Below are 27,690 nucleotides of genomic sequence, written 5' to 3'. Positions count from 1 at the left end.
AAATTTTTCTAGGGTACTTAACACTACAACATGGCAAAAGAATTGGTGAACTTGAAGACAGATGAATAGAAATTATCTAACCTGAAGAACAGAGACAAATGGGATTGAAGAATATGATTGGCAGCTTGGGAATCTGTGGCACAATGTCACATGTCTAATGTATGCAAATTGAGTGTCCCTAAAGAAGAAGGAAATGAGAATGGAGCAGAAAATGTATTTGAATAAATAATAGCTAAAAATTCCCCAAATTTGATGGAAAACATAGACTTACATATCCAAGAAGCTCTGAAAAGCCCAAACAAGATGAATTCAAAGAAAAATCCACTTCGGCACGTCATAAACTGCTGAAAACCAAAGACAAAGAGAAAAATTCTGAAAGCAACTAAAGGGGGAAAAAATGCTTTATACGTAGGGGCATGAGGATAAGAATTATGATGACATTTCATCTTAAAACAATGGCAGCTGGAAGACGATGGAATGACATCTTGAAAGTGCTGACATCTTGAAAGTGCTGAAATCCTTTCTCAGGATTGTCTACACAGGGATTTACCTAAAGAATTATTTAATCAGAAGCTCCCCTTCCCCATTGCTTGACGGTTTCCCCTGGGGTGTTAACTTCTCTGCACTTTCAGGCTGAATGAGTGTGATGGATGGGCAGGTACCCAGCACTGGGTGCATCATCAAGGAATCTTCAGGGCAGGGGCATGAATTACAGCTGAATTACATGAATTACAGGGGCACACCTGGAGGCTGGCTGCCCCAGTGGTCCAAAGCTCTCATGGAACCCACAGCAGACACAGCTGAAATTACAGGGGAAACAAGAGGTTATAAGTCAGGGGGCAAAGACACCTGCTATTCTATGTGCCAGGCACTGTTCTAAGCACCTGACATAACCTGACAGCAACTCAGTGGAGTTGGTGCTAGCCATTCTTTAAAGAGGTGGAAACAAAGGCAAACAGGAGTTTGGTCATATGCCAAGATCCCAGAGCTGGTAAGTGTTAGAGTCGAGCTTGAACCCAGGTCTGTCTGGCATTCAAGCTTTCAGCCACTACCCCACATTACTTCTCGAGATGCACTGCACACAGTCACTGAGGCACAGCTACGTATCCCATGCTCAGACCTCCTCACACATATCCAAAGACGTAGTGTTCCTACACACAGACATGTAACTCTACGTGTGCTGCCACACTGCCCCACACATGCATGTGCACACACACATACACACAGACACAGAATCAAGGACATGTGCATGCACACACTCAAGCCATAGGTGCATGCAGCACAAATATACTCATTAGGGAACCGTTCCAGCTATTTCCTGGCCCTGAAGACAATATAATTGGGCTCACCACAGGTAGAAAATGAGGGCTACTCTGCACCCAGGCAGATGACCTCCCCGCTCCTCTTCCTCCCCACTCATTATGGTTAGCTGGTCACTTCCAAGGATGTTATTCATTTCCCCCAAAGGACACCTGCTCGCACAGACCTCTCCTTTGTCTCACCCACGCCTGGCAATCTGCCCACTTCCGCCCTCAGCCCTCACATGTGCTTTCCTGAAATTTCTACGTCTGTGCTGTCACCAGCAGTCAGAATGGAGCTCGTTATTCTAAGCCCTAGAGTCTCAGCCTCGCACTGACAGCTGGGTGGGCAGGTAAGGAAATGCTTCACCGCTGGCTCTGTTGTTTCACAGAATTTGATCGCAGCCTCAAAGGTGTGTCCTCCCACTTCCTGTTGCAGCCAACAGGGGAAGGCCTCTCCTGTCCAGGGAGCTGGCCACCTACCTATCCCCAGGATTCTAAAGCCTGCCTTGACCGATTCTTCGTAAGCCATAGCACGTGGGTGTGCAGATGCTTTCCGAGCATGACATCATTTGTTTTATCGTGTGTGTATTCAACAAACATTACATGAGCAACTACTGTAAACCAAGCCCTGGGGTTCCAGTAGGAACCATTTCTTTTGTTTTACTCCCAGTGCCAAGCCCAGGGTCTGGCATGTGGTAGGTGTTCCATTCATGTCTGCTGGATGAATGGGTGCATGGACAGATGGACAGATTGACAGATGAGGATGGATGGGTGGGTGGATGGGTAGGTGTGCCCAGGGATGGATGAATGAGTAGGTGAATAGACGAGTGGAGCAGGCCCTACACAGAGGGGTGCAGGCTGATAAATAACTGCCACCTCAAAGGGGTTCACTCCAATGAGACTTTGCTTAGGTCGCTCTACACTCTGTTACACGTGTGCAGGGGGGCGGGGGGAAGAAGGCATGTAGGAAGCGAGGGAGCGAGGCACAGAGGGGTTACACACAGCGGGGGTATTTCAGGCAGAGCATTTGGCCAAAGCCCTCTCAGCTACCTCAAGCCCAGGAAGAGGAGCGGCGCCCATGCCCTGCCCCCACAGAAATGGTCATCCAGAAGCATCCTTTGGGGGGGGGTGACCACGGGGCCACTGGAGTGGAAACTGGCATCAGTGGATTTACCCGAGGTGCAGCCAGACCTGGGTCCTTCACAGGGTCCCCCTGCTTCAGGGTGTTTGCGGGAAGTGGACCCACTCTGGACATCTAGCTCATCCTGGTCACCCCATGGCCGCCTGGGCACCCCTCTTGGCTGCGCACGCACGCCTTCCGCCTCCACACACCGCACTGCAGCACCTTCACCCTCTCACGTGTGCATCCTCTTTTTCAGCGAGCCCCCCCCCCCCAACACCTACCCACCTCCTGGGCCAACACATGTCCCTCCAGGTGTGGTCAGGGATTAGAAATGCCCAAACCAGACTCCATTCCAGGCCACCCGGAAGGGTAACAGTAACCTCTAGAAAAGCCAGGCCAGACCAGCTGAAGTGACATCCATTCTTGTTTTTAAAAACTGGGACACCAAAGCAAGCGCACAAACCCACCCCACCCCCAATGCCACTCTGTCACCGCAGAATGATGTGGGGCACGCACGGGAAGGTGAGGATCCGAACCTGCTCAGCATTTAATTGGCAAAAAGTCCTGGATCCCAAACAAACCAACATTCCGCTCCATCACGTGCTGCTCCCCCGACCTCCACCTTCACTGTTGTCCGTGCCCTTGAGGGACAGGCGGGCTTGTAGCCCCACATATCAGGTCAGAATTACCCCCACCTGCCTCCATATTCCAAGCGTCCAGGGAAATTCAGGGCGGGCTAGGAGTGTATTTTAAAATCCAGCTCTGGGGTGCCTGGGTGGCTGGGTTGGTTGAGTGCCCGACTTCAGCTCAGGTCATGATCTCGGGGTTCACAAGTTCAAGCCCCGCATCGGGCTCTGTGCTGATGGCTCGCAGCCTGGAGCCTGCTTCGGATTCTGTGTCTCCCCCTCTCTGCCCCTCCCCTGTTCGTTCTCTCTCTCTGTCTCTCTCTCTCAAAAATAAATAAAAAATTTAAAAATAAAAATTTTTAAAAATGCAGCTCTTCCCTACAGCCCCTCTCAAACTCCAGTTTTGACTTTGAGCTGTTAATAAAGATCTCATGGAGCCAACGGTTCCTTAAGCTTGTCTGCCACGCTCGCAGGGCTTGCTGCGCCCACTGAGATGGTTGCCATGGAACTTCTCAGCCAATCAAGCGCAGCGGAGAGACCGCAACCCCCGCAGAGACGCCCCACCCCTCCCCTCGCCCTCCCCCAGCCCTGCCCCTCTCTCCCCTCCCCCCACTGCTGCCGCCAGCTGGGGGTTGGGGGTGGTGCCTCTTGTGGGTTTACCCAGCATTTACCACCTGGCCGCATCCTCAGAATGGCTCGTGTGTGGGTCCCTCACCTGGCTCCCCTGTGGCCTCCGTGACCTCACCCTTCCCGTCCCTGAGTCCACACAGAGCTCCGGAAGGCGGGGACTGAGATCTTCCTCCTGTCTCTCCGTGGGTCATCCATATGTGCTCCCTGGATTTGTAAGCCAGTTGCCTAAGACTTGTACACCAGGTATAAGTCTATAAACACAAACGGTCAGGTTCCTTCTGTTTTCCTTTAAAGCAAACTCCCTCGGCGTTCCCATCTTCAGGAAACGGGGCCACCACCCTCCTGATGCATGGCCTGGGGTCTGCAGGAGTAAGAGCCAGGACAGCTGGCCCTGGGTGCCCTTTGGTTCACTAGCTGTGGGGCCTCAGGCAAGCAACTTAACCTCTCTGAGCCTCGGTGTCCTGGCATATCAAGTGGAAATGGCTGCACACACGTGCTCGCACTCATGCCCAAGAGACCGGGTTGCAGCACTTTGGAATCCGAGGCAGAGTGCACAGATGGCCTATTAGTCCTATTAATTACCCAAAACAAGCATTTTCACATTTCTGTTCTGGTTTGTGTCTCTGCTGGATCCCCCCCCCCCCCCCCCCCCCAACAACTTCCTTAAGGAGGTCAGTTTGGTCATCAGTCACCAGACGTTCCAGGCTGCGACAGTCCCGGCTGCGGAAAGGCACGGCCCAGCCTCAGAGCTGAGGCTCTCGTCATTCCCATTTTACAGCCGAGCACACTGAGGCCCAGAATAACGGGACAGCGCACCCAGGATCGTGCCGCTGCTAAGTTACAGGCGAAACGGAGTTGGAGCTGGGGTCTGTGCGAAGCCCACCGGAAGCAGGAAGGATGTGGGGCACAGGTAGAGACTACAAAGTACCAAAGTTTATGAGAATAAAAAATAATTTTAAAAATTCAGGCTTAGGGAAGGCTCTGAGCGTCTTGGAAGGCTTTCCAAACGTTCTCCCTCTGCGGCTTCGTTGGGCTTGTCAAATAGAGAGTGAGGAGGGGACCCTAGAGTCTGCCGGTTCTCTCCCTTTCTTTCTTCCCCCCTCACCCCCAGGGCCCCACCAGCCTGTCTAGCGGATGCTGAGCAATCATTTTGCTGATGACTTTGAACTTGGCCTCTGGGAGGGGGTGGGCCGCTAGTGTGGGAAAATGAGAGCCTCGCGCAGATGGATTTGCGGTATTGTTTCTCTGCTGAATTCTTATTTTCATCCTCTCCGGTTCCTTTGCCGCAAACTGCAAGCGTCTTATTTTTTCGCCCCTTCTTTGCCTCAGTTGAATTAACTCAATGAGGGCACTCGCTTTCGACAATGCTGGGAGATTTTTAGATCCTGAACACTCCTCAGGAGACCAGCACAAAGTCTGACGCTCTCTGCCTGCGATTACGGAGCTAATCACTCAGAACACGCTCACTCACTTGTATCTGTTTATACCTTGGGACACAAACCACATTTCCATATGTATCAGGCAGCGAGCTAGTTACCAGGGGCACGATATGAGCCCGTTTATTACGGAGCGGCTGGGAACACAGACATTAACAAATAGTAACACGTCATCACCGGGTGGCAGAAGCCACCAAGAAACAACGCTGTGCAATATTGCCTGCTCTCTGGAGTTCTTTAGAACACGGGGAACTGGGACACACACCTTCGAAACCAAAAGCGATACGTTTTGAAACAGTCCGTTGGCAATCAGACCCGTTTCCCACCCCACAGTTGATGGCGGGCTCGACGTGTCCTTTCGTTCGCAGCCGGACCCTGTGTTTCCCGACGTCCAGCCCTGAGCCGGTCAGGGGACACTCTCGGAGGCGGCTTCTGTCAGCGGGATCGCTGCTAAAATTCACACTGGAACGACAGTACCTGAGCTCCGTGTGATTAGACCTATTTTCGTGTTTCTGCTTGAGTCGCGGATGTGCTGTGCTCGACCTCAACTTGTCAAAAAAGACAAACCTTTCAGTGTCAGGGGAACAAAAAAAGTACCGAGAGGAGAAAAAGAAGAAAAAAAGTAATCACAAGATCACAGTCCTCATTGTTTCGCAACTTGCGAGAAACAGTATCTCTCCTGGCAGTGACTGGCAAGTGCCCTGAAAACTTCACCAAATTATCACTTTTTCCTTTATTTAAAAAAAAAAAAAAGCAAGAGTATTTAGTTGTCATTAGTTACAACCAAAGTTCTCTAAATATCCCAGTGCTTCTCAAAAAACTATGTTGGCAAGTTCAAGTAATTTTTTTAAAAAAGGAGGGCTTCAGGAGTTTTGAAAAATGTCGGGTTAAAGGGGACGCCTGGGTGGCTCAGTCGGTTAAGCATCTGACTTCAGCTCAGGTCACGATCCCCCAGTTCATGGGTTCGAGCCCCACGTCGGGCTCTGTGCTGACAGCTCGGAGCCTGGAGCCTGCTTGGGATTCTGTGTCTCCTTCTCTCTCTGCCCTTGCCTTATTCGCGATCTGTCTCTCAAAAATAAATAAATAAATAAATAAATAAATAAATAAATAAATAAAACAAAACTTTAAAAAAAGAAATGAATGCAGATCAACTGTGGGGTTTGGAAAACTGAAGTCCTAATCGTAAGCCGTGCTGGGTTTGAGGAACGCCGTCCTCTCCGTCCATCCAGGGCCATCACACCAGAGGCTCTTGGAGGGGGACGCGTCCCAACAGGGAGGTCCCCGCTGCCTCTGGAGGTGCCGGTGGCATCACAAGGCATGGAAACCTGCCGACACAGTCATTCCTCTACAATCCATGCCCCTGCCTCAGCCAAAGAGTGTCTCCACTGGAGGCTAGCCCACTTTTCACAAACCCCTGAGGCTGCCAGCCCCGTGTTTAATAAAGACAGCAAGCCGCTACGACATCGAACTGGAATTTCACCACCTCTGCGCCCGCGACTTTTACGACCACCTTCTGCATACGGCAAATGGCGCTGGTTTTCCATTTATGGTAATGATTTCAAGTTTCCTTTTTAAAATCAGTGTATGCTTTTAAAAGTGTGTTAAGTGTAAAAGAAAAGATTAAGTAAATAATAGCAGAGATGTAGGGGGGGTGGGGAATGACAGGTTTGGGAAAGCGAACAACCAACAAAAGTAAAACCCAAGTGGGTTCTCCCGCTTTCCCACTGCTGCAGCTCAAAAGAAAACTAAAATTAATTCCTTTTGCTGGATGAGGAAGAAGAAAGAGCCCCCGCCCCCAGGCCCCCAAAGGAAATTCACTAAACCGTTAAAAGCGATTCCCCCAGAGAAGGGGCTTGAGGGCAGGGAGAAAACATCCACGTTTTACTTTAAACCCATCTGGATTATTTGAATTTTTCTGTTGCAATAGAAATTAACCCTGTGACTGACGTATAAAAAGGAAAAGTTAGAAATACTTTTTCCAGATTAGTCGTGTGCGTACTGCCTTTGTGATACCTTTGGCATGGAAAACTTTTTAATTTCACAGAGTCAAAAACAATCACTTTTTTCTTTATGGCTTTTGGGTTTGCAATCTCGATTAGGAAGTTCTCAGCCCCTAGATTGTACATGCAACACGGGCTGTCCGTATAGACACCTCCTGAGTGATACCGGCCCTTACTGCTTCACGCATCAAGGTGCCTGCTTGAACACCAATACAGACGTGTTTACTGGGTCTTTGGAGCATATACTAATATCCGGAACAGCAAATCCCCCCCACTGTCCTCATTTCTCACATTTTCCCACCTATTCTGGGGTCCATTTATTCCGTGTGAACTCCAAGGTCATATTTTTATGCATCACTTTAATGTTTTCAAAATAAAATTTCTTTCATTATTAAAAAGGGGAAAGGGGTCTTTTCATGAATCTTTCTTATACACCAAGAATTAAGATATACCAGCATTTTAGGGGCGCCTGGGTGGCTCAGGCGGTTGAGCATCCGACTCTTGATTTCGGCTTAGGCCATGATCCCAGGGATGTGGGATAGAGCCCCGCATCAGCACTTCAGCACTCAGCACAAAGCTTGCTTAAGATTCTCTCTCTCTCTCTCTCTCTCTCTCTCTCTGTCTTTCTGTCCCTCCCCACCCTCTAAAAATAAAAATAATTTTTAAAAAAAGATATACTAGCATTTTCTGTTTAAGAAGGCAGCTGCGAGTTTATCTCCCTGAACTTGCTGCACCGGGAAGGCAGGGGACAGGAGAATAGAGCCCCAGACTCTAGAAGCCCCACATCTGGTGCCCAGGCCCCTCCTGCAAAGGCCCCTTCAGATAAGCCAGCACACTGAGGGGAGTGGGGGTGTGAAACCAGTGCATCACAAACACTGCCCTGGCTGGGAACTGGTGCCTTTGCTAGAGGCTGGGAACATAGCACTGGCTTAAATAAAAATCCGCTCTGACTACAGAAAGCCCTGGATGGGGCCTGGAGAGCTCAGGGAGGCCCACGGCCAACAGCCTTCGGGGACAGCAAGGAAAACATGCACTACGCAGATAAAATAGGGGCTCTCATTGTGGGCCGCACACTTCTAGGCCACATACTTGACCCTACCACCACTTCCCAGTTTCAGAGAAGGCTCCAGAAAGCTCACCTCTCCTCGACATCCATAGGAATCAGGTGCGCTTGGGCAGAGGGCCACTCCACACCCAGCACCACTCTGAGCAGGATCAAGGCCATCGCAGCTGGCACTGGCCTGGAAGAAAGAATTCACCTGTACCTATGCAGCTGCTTCACAATTTGGACATTTAGGAACATATGTGATTAAGGCCAGCCTGTATATACTCAATACTGGCTAAGCCTGCATCACCTCTGATAAGCCAAGGAGACAGAGGCCCATTGACGCCAATATCAGACAACTTAATGGGAAAAACAAGAAAATGAGAGTCATACCTTCTAAAGTTTCCACATCAAACCCACTATCATTCCATCTGGTCTTTAAAAGAGGCTCAACCCAAACCCTAACCGTAACCCTAATCCCTAGTCCTGAAATTGACCCTAACCCTAAACCAAACTCCTAGCCCTGACCTTGACCCTAACCCAAACCTCTGACCCCGACACTTACCCTGACCCTAACCTAAACCCTAACCCTAACTCCTAACCCTGACCCTAACCCTTACCTTAAACCTCACCCCAACCCATAACCTTAACCTAAACCATAACCCTGGCCCTGACCCTAACTCCTAACCCTGACCCTAACCCCTAACCCTCACCCTGTCCCTAACCCTAACCTGTAACCATGACCTGGCCCTGGCCCTAACTGTACCACTGACCTTGACCCTGACCCTGACCCATCTGACGCACAGGGCGGTGAAGTTTCCATTATTTCCACTTCCACTTGTCGAAGCTCAGAGTCCCCGCGAGAGAACGTGAACTGAGTGAAGGGTTCTGACAGCTCCTCTTTTCGGGACTTTTTAAAAGTTTGGTGTCCACGGGACTGACTCTACAAACCCAGACCCTAATGATCATATTTTTGCACGGAATTCTGGGATCAAAATACAATTTCAAAAATAATATATTTTCTGACATCCCCCAAGAAAAAAATGACTGGTTTCTTCCCTCTAAAAGGGTTTAGATGGAATAACATCTGTGTTGAGAATATTGTGAATATGTTAAACTGACAGGCAGTCTCTAAGGCACTCTGCTCATTAATGTGCTGTGCATAAAATTAAAACTTGAAATATATTTTTAAATCCATTTTGAATCATTTAAGCAATTCTCCCGCAAAGGAACTATTGTGCTAAAATAATATATTTGGAGCAAGGAATATGAAAGCTATTAAAATGTCTTAGACCCCCTGCCTTTCATGGGAAGAAGGGGGGAAAATGTTCCCTCGCTTTGATTTGAAACATGCTCTATATAAAATAGACCCAGCAAAAGAAAAAAAATAAAAAAAGAAAGTAGTTTGAAATTACACTAAGAGTTTGATTTAAACCCAGAGGAGCCAAAGAACTCAAAGTTGCATCTTTTTATTTCTGCCTTGATGTGCACGGCCCAGCCAGCAACGCTCAGCGGGTCTGGGAGGGCCCAGCGGGGGTGCGTGCATGGTCCCTAGGTCTGCAGCAGCCACCGCTGGGAGTGGGAAACCCCAAAGGAGGGAGGAAGACAGGGGTGGAAAGACAGTCTCGTCCTGCCCTTGCCTCGTCCGGAGTTCTGCAAACACCTGCACGGACGTCCAGCACACCAACCGGTCCGTTGGTCTCTGCAGCCCGTGGGCGTGAATGTGTGCTCAGAACAGCAGGCTGCCTCATCCACACCTTCACCAAGCGAATCCTGAGTGCCAACCAAGAGCCATCGTTGTTCTGGACTCTGAGAGGTCCCTGTTGGGCAAAACTCACTGGTGAAAATTCATTATGAAAACGTGCTGTGAGGCGGGGAGGGGGGCTGGGTGGCTCAGCGAGTTAAGCGCCTGACTCTTGATTTCGGCTCAGGTCATGATCTCACAGGTTGTGGGGATCCGGCCCCGCATCAGGCCCCAGGCTGACAGTACAGAGCCTGCTTGGGATTCTCTCTCTCCCTGTCTCTCTGCCCCTCCCCCACTTGCCTGCACTCTTTCTCTCAAAATAAATAAACTTAAAAAAAAAAGAAAAACTTTCACTCTCTCTCAAAAATAAATAAGCATAAAAAAATTTTTTAAAAACGTGAAAACCCTCCCTACAAATGCTACCAAAGTGTAGGGAGGGCATCTGGCCTGGTCTGGGAAGCCTTCCTGGAGAAAGTGACAGCAGAGTTACTTTGTAAGGGAGGAGGAAGAAAAGCGACATGCATTCCAGGCATAGAGAAGGCCAGTGCAAAAGCCCGGAGGCAGGAATTGGCCTGAAGTGTTTCCTAGATGGAAACCAGGGGGGTGAGGCAGGAGCACAGCCTGTGAGAGGTTGGAGGTGAGGTCAAGGTGAATGCATCAGCCTAGGCAGGGCCTATGTCCACCACGAGCAGTCTCCACCTGACCCTAAGAGCAAACAAACACTTTCGTTGTCTATAACTTGTGCTAGGCCGTGTGCAAATGCCTTTCATATATGGTGGTAATTCATTTCTTCCTCATGACAGCTGTCGAGGGGGATATTATTGTGATCTCCATTTTACAGATGAGGAAGGAATCTTCTCAAGTGAGCACAGCTGGTAAATAGGGAAGGATTCGAACCCGGGGAGGCCAGTTCCACAGCCCAGCTCGCACCGCACAACGTCATTCCTAAGAAAACGGGAGGGCCACTGGGGGGGCCTAACACAGGGAGGGTCCACGCTCCAGTTTGCGACCGCCGAGCCCCCCTGGCTGCCCATGGGAGCGATGAGGGGGCCCGGTGGGGGCTCATCGGGTGAGATGGGAGGGGGACGAGGTCAGGGGGCCACGGACACGCCCCCAGGAGTGTCCCCACTTCCCCCTGAATGCTCCCTTTCAAGGCTGTCCGACGACGGGGCAGACAGTGGCGGGCTGGGAGCCACTGCTCTCCTCGTTCACTAGCTTTAAAAGACCTGGCCCACACGCAGTCCCCCAGTAACCGCAGCCAGGTCTCTGAAACAACACGCATTCCCACCTTAGCCTTTTGCATCTCGTAGAGGCCCCCAGCTTTCCTTTAAAATCCACTCGACTGAGGGTTGATGGGGGGTGGGTGAGGGGCATTGAGGAGGGCACCTTTTGGGATGAGCACTGGGTGTCGTATGGAAAGCGATCGGACAATAAATTTCATATATTGAAAAAAAAATAAAAAATAAAATAGAATATTGTAAAAAAATAAAAATAAAAAAAATAATAAAATCCACTCCAGACGAAGTTGTCTGAAAGCAAACAATAGGCCTCATAGACGCGTCTCCCCCGACTCCGAGGTGAGGCCCCCGAGAGAGGTGACTCCGCAGAAGCCATTCGCCTCTCAGATCAAACATGTGGAGTCCCCGTGGGTCCTGTCCCCACGTCCATGACAGGCAGAGGGGACCACGTTTCTCAGCCACGCGAGATGCCGTTTCATGTCCCGGGTGAGGCCTCCCGCTCCGGAAGGGCTAGGACAGCCTTCCTTCCACCAGACAAGTGTCCCCAGAGGGCCCGCTGCGTGCCAGGCACTGACCGGTGGCTGGGCCTAGAGCGTGGGAGGACGCTTAGACCCCCGACCGCCCACGCCAGGAGCCCGGCCCGCAGCAGGTCCTTAAGAAATGCCCAACAGACGCCCACGGAGCCTGGGGGAGGGGTGCGGTGGGGACGGAGAGGAGAAACGCTGTTCTCTCCTTCCTTTGCAGTCGTTTACGGTCACGTGGGACGGCCCAGATTGTCGCGGGAAAGGTACTGCGGACCAGTGTCCATCCAGGAGGCCCCAGGACACCCCGGGTGAGCTCTCGCCTTGCAGTTTGCCACACTGATGCCTAAGCACACCTGGATCTCGGCTTTCCGGCGATAAAGCTGTGCGACCGTGGACCAGCGCCTGAACTTCTCTGATGCTGTGTCTGCCTCTGCAAAAGAAGAACGTTCATCACTCCCGCGTCATGGGGCTACCGTGAGGTCGCAAGGCAGAGGGGCTTCGCAGGTACTCAGCCCGGTAAGTGCTAAGTAAGTTCCAGCTTATACGTGGTCGTCATCACCGTGGGGTGACAGCCAGGCGGTACACACGTCAGGACGCCCTACTCCCCGCGCAGCGGAGAAGGCGAACCTCTAAAAAGGAACGGCCGCAAAGCGGCTCCGCGTGCTAACTGGAGCGGTGGGGAGACCTGAGGGTGTCCCCAGAGCTCCAAGATTAACATTCTGGCCCCTGAGCCACCGCTCCCTCCCCGCGCAGCCCCCTGTGTGGCTTCCTCCTCTCTCTAGAAGGGGCTTCCTTTCCCAGCCACAAGGTGGGGGGGAGGGGGAGGGCTGGGGAATGTGCCTGACCCGCAGGGCGTCCCTAGGACCGAACACAGGCAGGGCCTGTGCACTAGGCAAACGGCAAACCCTTGCCACACCTGACCCAGCCCAGAAGCAGTGGGGCCACTGGGGGGGGGGGGGGGGGGGGGGGGGTTAAGCAAATTAAGACCAAGGACGTTTGACTAGACGGATCTTAGAACACTACTCAGTTAGCCTCACGACTTTCCCCGAGGCGGGAGAGTTAGACGACTTTCCAGAGCGAAATGGTCTGAAATCCGTTTTGTTGCGACGGGCAGACCCCCGTCACGACCAAAACTGGAGTGAGCTTTAACTGGTTCGAGTAACTGGGAAACCCAGGGGCAGAGCTGGCCTCAGGAACCTGCAGACATCCAAACCATCACTAGATTTTTCTCTTGCGCCCTCACTTCGACCCTCCCCTCCCCCTCTCTGCTCTCTGCACACTGGCCTCCTTGTTTCCTGGAGCATTCAGGCTTCTCCCCTACCGGCAGGGAAGCAGCATGCACACGGGCAGGAAGAGAGGGGTTTGGCCACAGACAGCTCTAAGCTTTCCATATCCCAGCCTAGGGACGAAAAGGGTCATCCCAGCTTGGTGTCTGTTCATAAAAACCCAGGGAAAGACTCTGATTGGCCCTGCTTCGGTCACATGTCCTCCTATCTGGCCAATCACTGCAGCCCGGTGAAATGTCACCTGGTGATCAACCAGGCCCCAGCCAGGCTGGAGGGAAGTATAGTTAGCTGCTATCCCAGAACCACTTGAAGCACAGAAGGGGATAGTCTGCAAAAGATTTCAGGAGCGCGATCTTCCTACTCTCTTTCATGAGGTCCCAGCCCTGAACCCATTGATGCCCTTGAGCTCCGAAAAGCAGCAATGAGAACATGAGAGAACATCGTCTGGGGGGGCTGTGGGGACACAGGGGGTCCTACGCTGTGCCCGAGGCCACAAAGCCTGTGTGTTGGACTGGACAGCCCTACCCAGGTGCGCTGAGCACCTCCCACTGAACTTGGAATAAAAAGTCCAAACTCCCCAGGCCCACCTGGTGCCGAGGCCTGGTGGACCGCCCAGCCCCCATGGGTGTCCTCCCCTGTCTCCAGAGATGGCTTGCTTGCACTGCTCGTGTCCCTGCTCAAATGCCACCTCCCCTGGCATCCTACTGCCACAACTCCCTCACCCCACAACACCCCTTACATGTTCTGTTTTGTTTGTTTTTTTTTAACTCTTGTCCCCATCTGAAAGTCTCCTGGTTTATTGGTTTACTAAACTGGGAGCTTCCTGAGGTTGGAACCAGTCCTGCCTTGCCCCTGATGGGTCCCCAGTGCCCGGCACAAAGCCCAGCACGCAGAGGAGATTCGGTACATGTGTCAGTTGAGTGAATGAGCGAATGAATGACCGCTGAAAACCATAGCATGCCTTAAGCCTCAGCGGAAGGGGAAGGGGAGAGGTCTGCCTGGTAAGTAAATCCGTAATCTTACGGAACAGAACATGGAAACCATCTCCCGTCTCCCCTTCCTGCGCAGGGGTCCAGTTTTCCTTCCAAACCTTCTCTCGGACCCTCTGCTGGCAGAACCCAGGGTAGCCAGTCCGCCCTGGACAGCAAAGCCCTGCGCCAGGCCAGGCCAGCCCGATGAGGTCTCTCTGGAATCACAGGTAATACGCCACTCGAGTTCCATTCAAGGACAGTACCTGCGACTTCAGACTACTCCAAGCCCTTCTTGGGCGACACCTGCATTCTCAGAGCACGTGCATTCTAAGCCGACTCCTCCTCGAGCACAGAGACTTCATTGCAGACGCACCTTGTGACAGCCCATGGACACCCTCTGCCTTCCATTCTGACAGCCACCCGAGGACCACTCCTGGGCACTTACCACCTTCCCCTGCAAAGATCGCTGAGTGTTAGTCTCGCTTGGAAATCAAAGCTGGCTCTTCTCCCCTAGCATTCAGGCTTACTTTTCACACAGGGGCTGGGCTTTTCTCACATCCTAAGAGCTGGCACAAGAGAGGCTGGAAAGGAAGGGGCAGGTGAGAGCGAAAGAGAGGAACAAAATGCACCCTGACCCGGAGGGGCCGCGACGTGGAGTCATTGATGATTGCGCCCAGCGGAGAACAAAGCTGAGAGGGAGGCTTCTGGGGCGCGGTGGGAGGGATTCGGCTTTGTTCTTCTTCAATAAGCCCCAGAGAGTGATGTTAATTGTTACTTTAGGTGTGTGGAGTGTGGACAATTTGTAAGGTATGACAAGAGTCCCTTTGCTGTGACCCGAGCTAACATAATGGGGGCGTAAGGACTAGAGACCCTTGGAGTTCCTTAAGCTCGGTGAAGCCATCAAAAACCTGCCCTGCAAATTGGCACCTTTATCTCAAGCCTTCATGTCTTTGTTATGCAGTCGAGGTAATAATCACCCGCGCTGCGGAAAAAGGCACGCTGGTCTGGCTGGCTGGCGGGGACGTTGGCTGCACAAAACATTCTTTGGTTTTAAAAAAATCACAAAATAAAAAAGAAAACTGTTTAAGCTTAAAAACTAAAAAGAAACAGTTGGCTCCAGTTGTTGAAAGGTTTTATAGAGCAACAGCAAGATGGGGGAAAAAATAAAAAATAAAAACTAAAAACTGCCCCAGAATGCTGAGAGATGGCCAAAAGTATTAATATGCAGGAATATGACAAACCTTCCCAAGCTGTAAATATTTCCTCCCTTTCCCACGTATGATGGGAATCAGCAAGTGTGGCCATCCCTTCCCCTCCCAGCTCTTCCTGAATAACACTCTTTCCAAAAGAACGGAATTAAAGTGAAGAAATGGTGAACAGTGTCCGTCAGAGGTCCGCGAATGTCTTGTTTCAAATATCGTAGGGAGGAGGTTTCCAGTCCTAGAACGAGGAGAGGAGGAGAAGGCACACACACCAATGCAGAAGTTCACCGAGACTAGGATGTTCAGAGATGACACAGGACCCAGCGAAACCGCACGAGATTTCTTTTTTCTTTTTAATTTAAATCCAAGTTGGTTAACATATAGTGTAATATTGGTTTCAGGAATAGAATTCAGTGATTTCTCACTTGTATATGACATCCAGTGCTCATCCCAACAAGCACCCTTTTTTATGACCATCCCCCATTTAACCCATCCCCCCCCCCGCAACTGCCCTCCAGCAACCCTCAATTTGTTCTCTGTATTTGAGAATCTCTTATGGTTGGCCTCTCTCTTTCTGTTTTTATCTAATTTTTCCTTCCCTTCCCCTATGTTCATCTGTTTTGTTTCTTTAATCCACATATGAGTGAAATCATATGATATTCGTCTTTCTCTGACTAATTTCACTTAGCATAATACACTTTAGCTTTATCCACCTTGTTGCCAATGGCGAGATTTCAATCTTTTTGATCGCCGAGTAATACTCTATTGTATACATATACCATAACTTTATCCATTCATCAGTCGATGGACATTTGGGCTCTTTCCATACTTTGGCTATTGTTGCTAGTGCTGCTATAAACATTGGGGTGCATGTACCCCTTCAAATCGGCACTCCTGTATCCTTTGGATAAACACCTACTAGCGCAATTGCTAGGTTGTAGGGCAGCTCTGTTTGAACCGCCATACTGTTTTCCACAATGGCTGCACTCGTTGGCATTTCTACTAGCAACGCAAAAGGGTTCGTCTTTCTCTGCATCCTCGCCAACATCTGCTGTTGCCTGAGTTGTTCATTTTAGCCATTCTGACAGGTGTGAGGTGATATCTCATCATGGTTTCGATTTGCATTTCCCTGATGATGAGTGATGTTGAGCATCTTTTCATGTGTCTGTTGGCCATCTGGATATCTTCTTTGGAAAAGTGTCTATTCATGTCTTCCCATTTCTTCACTGGATTATTTGTGTTTTGGGTGAACAACACACAATTTCTTCGTATAAACATAGTGTGGCATAAGTATGCTCCGTGAAATTCAAATTTAACTGGACATCCTGTATTTACTGAATCTGGCAACCCTAGAGCCCTCGGTGGTCAAGCTGATTGAAGATGGGTCGTTCATGCTGACAGGACAGTGAGTGGGGGCTCTGTTCATAGTTGGCTGAAGCAAACCCGTGCCCGTCAGTCAGGAAGGAGTCTTCAGGGAGCGCCTGCAGGTGGCAGCTCAGGGCCTCCGCCTCATCTGGGTCCTCCACCAACTTCGGCTGCCTGACAGCAGTTTCAGGGAGAGGCACAGAACCTCGCAAGACCCACCGAAAGTTCAGGCAACACCTCAGAAAAACCAGAGCTGGGCTTCTTTCCCACTGTCCTTTGCTGCTTGGGTTGGACACCCACGGCCAAGCTCAGCTGCTTAAAAATCATCCAGAGAGAGAAGGGCCTCCTGATTAGTCAAGAGAGAGGAGGAGGACAGGATATGTGGACGCCCCATCTTCCTGCAGGCCCTGCTCCTAGGGAGGAAGAGTCACCCCCAAACCCAGAGTTCACGGTCAGACGAGGGCCTTTGAAGTTTGCTTCAAATCCTTTCTCTCCCACCAATTGTTCGAGCCGGTTTTCCATTCTACAAAATGTCACCAAAGGAATCCCTCCTTCGTGAAATTGGAGAATGTAAAGAAGGATCCAGCTGGGGCCCAGGGAATGCTGGCGCCATGATGGTTACTATGGCGCCTCAGGAAGGCCCACGGGGCTGCCCCAGGTGAGTGTAGCTCTCTCCCCTCTCAGGAAAGAAGGAATCCCGCCCTCCGGGCCAGTCCAACAGCCGCCGACAGCCTCTTCTTCAAAACTGACATCCTCAAGAAGCAAAGCCCAGCTCCAGTCAAGGCCTCATTTCCATCTCCCCACACTGTCTCCCAAACCTTTGTGCCTTTGGCCAAAGACGCCTCCTATGCCGAGGCAACCCGCAGGCTGGCCGTTGGGCGACGTTCTCCATTATTCATGAGCACCAACCACTCTGGCAGCATGCAGAGCCATTCACACTTGCTCCCCCCACGCCACCTCCTCAGACCCCTACAAGTTCATTTGGCAGATGAGGACATGGGCTCAGAGAGGTCAACCAACTTTCCCGAGGCCACCGAGATGGAACACAGCAGAGGCAGGGCGTGAGGCCACATCCGGTCCCAAAGCTTGGACTTTGAACCTCAACCACTTCTCATCCTAGACCCATCCCTCGGGGTGGCCCACGCAGCTATTTCTGAGGAGAATGGGCAGAACTGGCAAACTCCTACTCATCCTTCAAAACCCAACTCACTCCTCGCCGCCTCTGTACTTCCCTGCCTCATCAGGGGCACGCTCTAAATCACATCATCCTACTGTTACCCCATCCAGAATGATGAAACGATGCATTATCATCTGGGGGCATTCACATCTGTGCCCCCACTCGACTGACCTCCTGGAAGGCACTGTCCTTGCTTGTCCGTATCTGTACCTGCCACACCTTCCAGGAACGCCTCCAGCTGCACTGGCCTCCTTAGTGTTCTCCAGACACTCGGGGCCGGCTCAGCTCAAGACCTGAGCTTCCCTACCCACTCACAATAGTTCTTCCCATACCTCTCCCCTGACTCCCCGTCACCTTGAGCCTCCTTCCTGATTTAGCCTCCTCTGGGCCAGACGTGTCTCCCTGGCGTGAGCCGGTGTGTGCATTTGTTTATTGCCTCATTGTCTTTCCTCCAGACGTGTCCACCCCTCCCCCTGGGGCAGGGGCAACGACTTAGTCCGTCTGGTCCCTTCCTGGATCACCGCGCACATCAGAGATGCTCGGCAGACATTTGTAGAATGAATGAGCCCGGCATACAGAGACATTCAGTAAGTGAACTTACTCTTAATTAATCATTTTAACAGAATCATCTTGGAAGCTTCCCGAAGGGAAAGCTGACTTTGCCCTCCTACATGATGGATCCTCCTCTCCCCACTGTCCACTATTCACACTGCTTTCCAGATTACTTACCCCCTGTTGTAAGAATGGTGGCCTCACAAAAAAAGGCCCGAAAGAAAACCCTGAGCCCACCCGGACACTTGTCCAGCCCGCGGCAATCCGACCAGGCCCACCTCAGCCAAGGGCATAATGTGTACCACATTCATGAATTAACCCATCCTCTCTAATTCCAGCCCCGCCCGGCCCCGTCACTGTTTTGGCTGAGTGGGCAAATGGGACCACCCCAATTTGGGGCCTCTACCCAGCACCTCCCAACAGCCAAGAAAAATATACACGCCTTGGGTGCGGAGAACATTGTTATATGTAAATACATCCCCCAACAGCCCCATAAAAGCACAAATCTGTTGACAAGGGAGCAAGGAGGTCAGGGAAAGGGAGGGAGGCAGACATTCCAGGGAGAATCACAGGTACCCAACTGGAAGGTAAAACACCCACACCCCCTCAGATGACCTTGGTAATTATCCCGGAGATGGCCTGTAGTTCAGCAGAAGCATGCTGACCCCCTTCGCTCAGTCCCATGAGTCTCTGGGCACCTGTGTACCTCTTGGCTGCTTGGGCAAAAAAACATGGTGCCCTCCAAGTCTGTCCATTAACTGTTGTCTCTTAGACCCAGTGTCCAATTCCAGGCCTCTGACAATGTGCGCTGGTGGAAACCTTGGGAGATCACCAAGTCAGTCAACGAACCGATTGAGAACCCCGGTCGCGAAGGGTTGGTGTTGATGGGCATGAAGGAGGGTGTGGGTGTGGGGTGTGCAGGCCATATTATCTGTGCATTTCATGCAGGGGATTGTTATAAATGGTGAATACCAGCAGAAATGCATACATACGCGAGGCTCTCCCCAAGCCATGTGCAGGAATACTCGGGGCAGCACTGGGGTGGCCAAAACCCCAATCCCCACCCCGGCGGCAGCAGGATAGACTTCGGGAGTGGAAACGAACAAAGAACACGCCCAGGCACGCACAGCAAGGTGGATGAACCTCTCAAACGCAACCTTGGGCTCTGGACGAGTCACTTCTGCAAAGTTCAAACGCCAGTGAAACTAATCACCCCCCAGAGGAGTGGACAAGGCGGGCGGGCTGGAAGGTCCTAGTTGATAATCCAGACCGTGGCTTCGGGGGGGGGGGGGGGGGTGCGTTCCTCTGTGACAGAATTCATCAAGCTTGGTACATTTAGGATGGGTACACTCGTGGGTGTGCGTACTTGCCTCGCAGGCCTAAATTTTAAAGGGGGAGGGTGGTGAGGCCGTGAGGCTTCCCTAGGGCTTCCCGCACAGGAGAAGGGCTGCCGCCGCCGCCAGGGCCAGGCAGGTGGGCAGGGAGGTGGGCGGAGGGCTCGGAGGCGGGCGGAGGAGGGCAGCGGGCTCACGGACTCGGCTGGAGCCTCGGAGCCTCGCGCGCGCACCCCGCGCCAGGTGCAGCACAGCCTCCGCCTCCGCGTCCCGCGTTGCTGGGCAACCGGTCTCCCTGGCGACGCGAGACGCCGCCGCCGCCGAGCCCAGGGCTGGTGCGAGCCGGGAGCCCAGAGACCAAGAGCCCACATGACGCAGAAACCCCTCAGCACCGCTGCGGCCGAGCGCATGAACCTCGTGGCCCAAGACGAGATCTGGTAACGCCCGGGATCCCGTACCCGGTGGGCGGGGCCGTTCCCACCTCGAGCGTGCACACCTGGCGGCCTCAGTTTCCCCTCCAGCTCCCGGAGGCGGTCGACCTCCGGGCACCAGGACCGTGCGCTGGAGGTGGTCTGGGCGACGTCAGGGACATGAGGGCCACCAGAAAGCCCTTCTCCTCTTAGGCCCACCACGAAAGATAAAAGATACTACATCTGGTTTTGCAATCATCTGCAAATCTTTGCTTGTTGAGCCGACCAACATGTTATTTTTAAGATTTACCAAATTACAAAAAAAAAAAAATAAATAAATAAAACAAATATCTTAATACTTAATTTGAATGAGGTATGCATAGGCTCTTTACATTCTTGATTTTCCTGCCTTTTTAAATAGTAAGAGATTTCAATTTAAAAAACCGATCCATTTTCTAAAAGGTTTATGTTCAGCAGACATTTGTAATGGGTGTTTTTCTTCGGCATTCTATTGAATCGCTAAATATACCATCTCTGAAGTTTCCACCAATATGGGAGGTTACTAATTTAGATGCAAGTAAGTGAAGTTGAGTAACAATAAAGCATAATTGCTTACCTCGTAAACTTCAATTATCCTGCTGGCCATCTCTCTGATTTTTATCATTTCCTTGGAAAACCTGCGTTAATCACTTCATATTTTTCTTTAAACTGGCTTTCTTTTTGGCTCAAATTTATTTTTATAGGAAACTTTGCCTCTCTCTTGTCCACGGGAAGCCAGAGTCCTTTGCCATAAAATACACAGCTGTTCACTGGTTTTTATCTTTGTCTCAGACACCTGTGAGACCGCTGTGGCAGGTACGTTCCGTCCGTTTAAAACGCCCCTCCGTCCCTTCTCCACCAGACAAACTCATACTCATCCTTCAGGACCCAAATCAGATGCCCCCTCCCGTGTGAAGAGAGCCGGTTCAACCCTTAGACGGTTCTGTCCAACGTCCAAAGTAGCTACTGAGCCAGTGGCTGGCCCAAATTGGAACGAACTGTAAATGTAGCATAAACAACAGATTTCGAAGATTTCATACCCCCCAGAGAAACTACTATTAAAATTAACTTCAGCTGTTTATTTTCACGTTTTCGTTGGTGCGGCTTCTAGAAAATTGTTATTATGTACGTGGCTCATACCTGAGGCTCACATTATATCTCCATTAGACGAGACTCTGCTTTAGATGCTCAGTGCCCAGGGCAGAAAGCTTGTTCGGGACCTCCAGAACGGTCGAGACACTGGGCGCTGGAGGGGTGGGGGGTGGGGGTGGGGTGGGGGTGCAGATACTGATTCCAAAAGAGGAAAAGAGGCTTGAAAGTCAAAATGAGTAAATGTTTAATTAGATGTGCGCAAAATGTGACACACCAGCCCCCAACTAGTAGGTCACTGTATATAAATCATATTTACCGTGGAGCACAAGCAGGGCCAGGATTAGGGCGGGGCCAGTGGGGGACCTGGGGGCAGTATTTAAGGAGGGCTCATTCTCAAGGTCAGGCCATGCTGGCTCTGCACTTGCCAGAACCTGGTAGCGAGCACCCCTTAAATTCTGCACTCCAGACGCCTCACCCCACCTCACTCACTTCACCAAAATAAGGATTCTAATACCTAGATGGCCCCTCGGGCAGAGCCAGCCCCAAGTCTTGTCCCCAGCGTGCCATCCAACCCATACCTCTGGTTCTTTAGACGCCTGTCACCCCTCGTGGTCCCCAGAGACCTGCTCCCTCTGGCACCCAGCTCCCTTTCTGGCACAGAGGCATAGTTCAGTGGATAACACGCATGGAAAAAAGTAAAATTTTCCCCAGTGGACCTTTTAGAGTTTGCTACTTTAACCTTTTTCCAATGCCGCCCAGCACTTAAGACCTTTTGTTTTGTTTTGTTTTGTTTTGTTTTGTTTTGTTTTTCAGGAAATACCGCCTGAAAGCTGAAACCGAAGCGCGGCAAAACTGGGCCCAGAACTGGGGATTTTTAGCAACCCCTCTCGAGGAGGTAAATAGAGATTTTATGAGCCCAGAGGTTACAGAATTGATTATTTCAAAGAATAAATAAATGGTTAGGAAGTGCATAATTTGTAAGAATAAAGTTAAACAGAGTGTTGTATACAAAAACCGGTAACTCTGAAACCTATAGGTTCCTTCCTTTCGCGAATTTATTGAGCACTTACTACGAGCCAGCCATGTTCTGGGTGCTTCATCCGAACCAGCTCGTTTAATCCACACAACAACTCTTGCACAGAAGGGAGTGCTTGCTGTTTTATGCCCGTTTTATGAATTAAGAAATTGAGCTCCAAGACTTGCAAAGTCATACAGTTAATACAGGGAAGCACCAAGGGGAGAAACTGGTCTGCCTGGTTGCAGGGCCACTTGGCCTCAGACTACCCATCTGTAAAATGGGTTGCTAGTCCTCAAGCGGCCTCATTGGGTGAGTGTGTAGTTCAGATGGGACGAGAAGTAGAAGCCAGGTGAAAATATAGGGATTACCAGGGAAATATTCTAGGTATTTCCTAAACCAGCCAGGTAACAGAAACAGGCAGAAGGGCCAGGCGTAATTACCAGGGAGTGGCAGACGTGACGTAGAAACCCCTGGGCCCATGCAGAGCTCATCAGCTCAGCTGAGTGCTACTTGGTAGACAGGAGAAGTGCAGATCCCCCGTGGCTCAAGAGTGTCCAGAAACCCACGCGTTTAAATGAAATCTGGCCAGGGGCGCCTGGGCGGCTCGGTCGGTTGACCGTCCGACTTCAGCTCAGGTCACGATCTCCCAGTTCACGGGTTCGAGCCCCGCGTCGGGCTCCGTGCTGACAGCTCAGAGCCTGGAGCCTGCTTCGGATTCTGTGTCTCCCTCTCTCTCTCTGCCCCTTCCCACTCACTTCCTCTCTGGCTCGCTCGCTCTCTCAAAAATGAAAAAAAAAATATTTCTTTAAAAAAATTTTTTAAGTAAAGAAATGAAATCTGACTCTTGAGTAGTGGCTCGGGTCTGTAAATCACCTTACAGATGTAAAATGCTTGCATGGGCTTCAGTGGGACGGTGGCCACCAGACTACAACCTTTCTTTCTTTATGTTTATTTATTTATTTTGAGAGAGAGAGCGAGTGGGGGAGGGGAAGAGAGAGAGGGAGGGAGAGAATCCCAAGCAGGCTCTGCACTGTCGGCCCAGAGTCTGACGCCAGGCTTGATCTCACGGACTGCAAGATCATGACCTGAGCCAAAACCAAGAGTGGACACTCAACCGACGGAGCCCCCCAGGCGCCCCATGACCACAGTCTTTCAAACTACCCCCAGGACACAACAACCTGGAGACCACATTTCTTGGGAGGGACTGCGGAACGACACAAGAATCGCATAATTCCAAACCTTCGTGATTCAGGGCAGCGTAACCCCATTCGTAATTCACCCCACCCGCTAGCTTTCAAATTATGCCACTCTTAATGAGTTTTTTTAATACTTACAGAATTCTACAACTTGAGATTTTATGCATAAAATGAGTCCTTATTAATACAAAATGCATAAAAAGAGTCTGTATTAATATTCCTCACATGTAATTAAATTGGGATTTCGGAGTTCGAAATCGCTTTAAAAATTAAAAGGGGGGATGGGGACTCTCCTCTAATATTTTAAAGATTGGTCCTGGAAGCTTGTTGGCAAGTTTTTGAGTCCATAACCTGTGAGGTTTTCCCAAATTACGACGCGGGAGTATAAATTAGCAGGTGCAAAAGCTGATACAAGGCACAGCAGTCAAGCGCCGAGTCCCGAGGCTGAGCTGACGGTCCCGTCTGCCCCTTTCTCACGGTGTGATTCCTCCAAGCTCCCCAACGTTTCTGAGCCCTGCTTCGGTCACCTGCAAACGGCGGCCTTCCCGGGGGGGACGGGGACGAGACGGCTCCCACCAACCTCAGTCTGAGGCTTCCTGTCTCTGGGGATTGTGTTTCAGTTGCTCAAGGGTGACGAAGAACCCCTCACCCCAAAGCCCAAAATCGAGCTTCCCGAGCGATTCCGCATCCGGCCCGTGACCCCAGTGGAGAAATACATCAAGGTTCGCCAAGTCGTTTTGAATACTTATTTTCCTAAGTAAGAAATGAGCCCTGCAGGGAACTGTGTTCTCCCCACTCCGCAGTAGGTAAGGAGGCGGTGGCACCCAGCAGGGGGAGGCCAGTTTCCAGGCCCTGTCGGGGCCCCCGTGCCCCGACACATCAGGCTACTTGTCCCCACACGACACTCGCGAGGACCTCTGCGTCCAACGCTGCAGAAGCAGAGGGCGGCCGAGAAAAGGATGGGGTTGGTCCCGTCATTCAGCAAACACTTCTAGGAGCTGGGCCCGAAACCGGGGCGGGGGAAGGACCGGGCCCAGACCACCGGGATCCAAATCCTGCTCGGCTGCTCACCCTCTGCGTGGTCTTGTGAGTGTCCGATTGCCCGTGTCTCCTTTCCCCCCTGTACGATGGGGGTTAACGAAAGCACCTATTTCAGGGAATAGTGTCGGGGTTCTGTGGGAGAACACCTGCGAAGGATTTGGAACATTACCCGGTGGGTTTTAGAGAGTTCCAATGACGGTTAGCTATTGGTGGGTGCCAGGGGCTTGCTTGGGTAAACAGTGGTAAACAGGAAGAAAAGACAAGGGGGTGGGGAGGGGGGGCCCACATGAAACAAGAAAATCAACACGAGACAGGTGAGGTTTTAGAGGTTAACAGAGGACAGGGTGATGCCCTTTGAGCTGAGGAATGAAGGATGACAAAGAGCCAGCCCTGGAAAAGCTTTCCAGGCAAAGGGAACAGCGTGTACAAAAGCCCTGAGGCAGAACAGGGCCTTATTTCAAATGGAAGGGGAGAAACTAATGTAAACATTTGCCCTCGTTTTCCAAATATTTCAAGTCTGTCCAGGGAATTGACGAACAAAACGGTGGTTTTTCATTTCAGACAGAGCCTCATTTTCCTTCGGTCTTTAATTATATTCTATCACTTTTCATTCTTGTGGCCTCTACAGTTTGGGGGCGGGGGAGTGTGGGTGCATGCACACACGTTTCATAAAGCCTCCTGAGGAAAACGGGAGTATTTGTAACCGCCGGGATACCATCTGACAATATTGTTATATATTTTATAAAGGGGGATGTGAACTTAATATGTCTTTTTTAAAAATGTTCACTTATTTTTGAGAGAGAGAGCAGGGGAGGAGCAGAGAAAGAGAGAGAGGGGGAGACAAAGAATCCCAAGCAGGGGCTCTGTGCTGTCAGCGCAGAGCCCGGTGTGGGGCTCGAACTCACAAACCGGGAGATCGTGACCTGAGCTGAGATCAAGAGTCGGACACTTAACCAACTGAGCCACCCAGGTGCCCTGATATCTCTGAACCTTACTTTTTTTTTTTCTTTTTGCTCTTTTATCAAATAAAAATTATTTTCCCAGGGGCGCCTGGGTGGCCCAGTCGGTTGAGCATCCGACTTCAGCTCAGGTCATGCTCTCGCGGTTCCTAAGTCCGAGCCCCGCATCGGGCTCGCTGCCGTGAACCTGTCAGCCTGTCAGTACAGAGCCCATCTCAGATCCTCTGTCTCCCTGTCCCCCGCTTGTTCTCGCTCCCTCAAAAAATAAATAAAAACATTTATTAAAAAAAATTACTTTCCTGGAGGTCATGGGTCAGTGTGTTAGGCATGACCAGATAAAGAATCACCCCTGGCTTCATGGTTTTGTGGCGAGAAGCGAGTCTCGGGGTCCAGCTGACCGGAGCGTGCGTACCTTGGGCGCACCTCACTTAGGGAGACCTTCCTGTCCTTTCCCCATCGGGCCTCACGTGCCGATCCTGGTGCCTCGGTGGACACGCCCCGTGTCACTGTGGCCCAAGGTGGCTAAACCCCCTACGTCTCCATTCCAGATCCTTCCGTCCCCGCCAGTCCCGAAGACGACCCAGGGCTTCATCGGCTGGAGAGCCGGGGTGCCAGGCCTGAACAAGGGTCTGGCGCACGCTTTTGAGATCAGGAGCTGCAAAGGGGCGTATGCCAAAGAGCTAAGCTGGCCGGAGCAAGGCATCCACTGAGTCCAGAGGCCAGCCGCTGGGCACCTGCCGGCCGAGCACCAGGCCGCTGATGTCGAAGCCAGCGCGGGGAGGAGCTCCCCAGCCCCCTCTCTGCAGATACAGCTCCCCTCCACGTTTGTTCAGGGGATGTTGCAAAGAACACAAAACAGCCCCTTGACATTTTCAGTTCATCAACACCTCCCCTCCAGAACGTTCTCCTGACACGCTCATTCCTGGCTAATATAATGAATAAGGCAAAATAGAGTCTCTGAATTCTGTTTTGATACCTTGGGAATTTCTAAGTATGGCTTTTAAAAAACAACGTGATTGAATTTTAAGAATCAAACTTTGTCTGGGCCCTTTATTGTCACTTTTGATCCTACCTGTCACCGTCCGTTCAATGTGGCGTATGGATATGTATTTGTGTATATACATACGTACAACAGAATATTACTTGGTGATCAAAAAGAATGAAATCTTGCCATTTGCAACAACGTGCACGGAACTAGAGGGTATTATGCTAAGCGAAATAAATCAGTCAGAAAGAGACAAATATATGATTTCACTCATGTGGAATTTAAGAAACAAAACATGAACATAGGGGAAGGGAAAGGAAAATAAGATAAAAACAGAAGGGAAGGCAAACCGTAAGAGAGTCTCAAATACAGAGAACAAAGTGAGGGTTTTGGGAGGGGAGGTAGGTGGGGGATGGGCTAGATGGGGGATGGGCATTAAGGAGGGCACTTGTTGGGATGAGCACTGGGTGTTACATGTAAGTGATGAATCACTAAATTCTATTCCTGAAACCATTATTCCACTAACTGTTAACACGGATTTAAATAAAATTTTAATAAAATAAAATAATAAAATAAAACCTCCCCCACTTACCTGCCCCAGCCACCCTGTCACAGCACCTACAGCAGCCGAGCTGGCCAAACCAGGCCGTTTTCCTTCCGCCGTGGACATGTGATATTGACCCTTTGGTTAACATTTTGCTTCCGGTCCCTGACGGGCCCTGAGGCTTTGTTCCAGGGCCTACAAATGAGGGATAGAGGTAGGTGTAGAAAGTGGGGGCATCCAGGTGGTCAGAGAGTGCCAGAAGGAAAAGCCAGCACGCTCACAGGCCCCTCCATCCGGGCCCCAAGGAGAGTTGGTAAGAGGCTTGTGGAAGCTGGTGGGTGTTTCTGAGGAGCAGACCTGGAGGGGGCAGGACGGGAGGGGCCATGCTCAGTCATCTGTCCTCCACGGCGACACGGTCCTTCCCCCTTCAGCTCGCACGCGTCACCGGTCACAGTCCTCCCTGTTTGCTTGACTGGGGCCGGGGTGCGGGGACTTCTATATGGCTCGATCCACTTACAAAGCCCATCCACCCACTCCTTTCCTGCTCACCTTCCCGTCCAGGCATTGGGCGTGCTTTACCAATCCAAGAATCCCTCATCTAGAACCTTCCCCCAAGCCTCAACACTGGCCTCTCCAGCAGGCTCCTAAGCGGACTCTGACTTTGAGGGCACCAGATACCAGGCGGACAGAAATCCTACTGAATCTGGGCTATGCCCTGCAAGGGGGGGGCTCGGAGCCTCTAAATCCTAGAAGCCTCCGGAAGAAGAGCTTCTCGTGTTGTTCGGAGACGTCGTTCTCTGGAAGGTCTGCGGAACGTGACCTGATTGACCAGCCTGCCTACTCCAGGGCACT

At 51.1% G+C, this 27,690-nt stretch overlaps 1 protein-coding gene across 1 annotated transcript; it reads left to right on the top strand.

Moving 5' to 3' along the window:
• Positions 1-19,880: 19,880 nt before the first annotated feature.
• Positions 19,881-26,417, top strand: CA3H20orf85 (chromosome A3 C20orf85 homolog). Its single transcript, XM_030308945.1, has 4 exons — positions 19,881-19,991; positions 21,909-21,990; positions 23,930-24,031; positions 25,858-26,417. Exons 1-4 carry the CDS (start codon positions 19,924-19,926, stop codon positions 26,017-26,019), a joined length of 414 nt encoding a protein of 137 aa, XP_030164805.1. The 5' UTR covers positions 19,881-19,923; the 3' UTR covers positions 26,020-26,417.
• The last annotated feature ends 1,273 nt before the right edge of the window (positions 26,418-27,690 follow it).

Source organism: Lynx canadensis, chromosome A3 (genome assembly GCF_007474595.2).
Source record: "Lynx canadensis isolate LIC74 chromosome A3, mLynCan4.pri.v2, whole genome shotgun sequence".
Lineage (NCBI taxonomy): Eukaryota > Metazoa > Chordata > Mammalia > Carnivora > Felidae > Lynx > Lynx canadensis.
The sequence above is the reverse complement of the archived record's forward strand: the minus strand, read 5'-3'. Positions and strand labels throughout refer to the sequence as shown.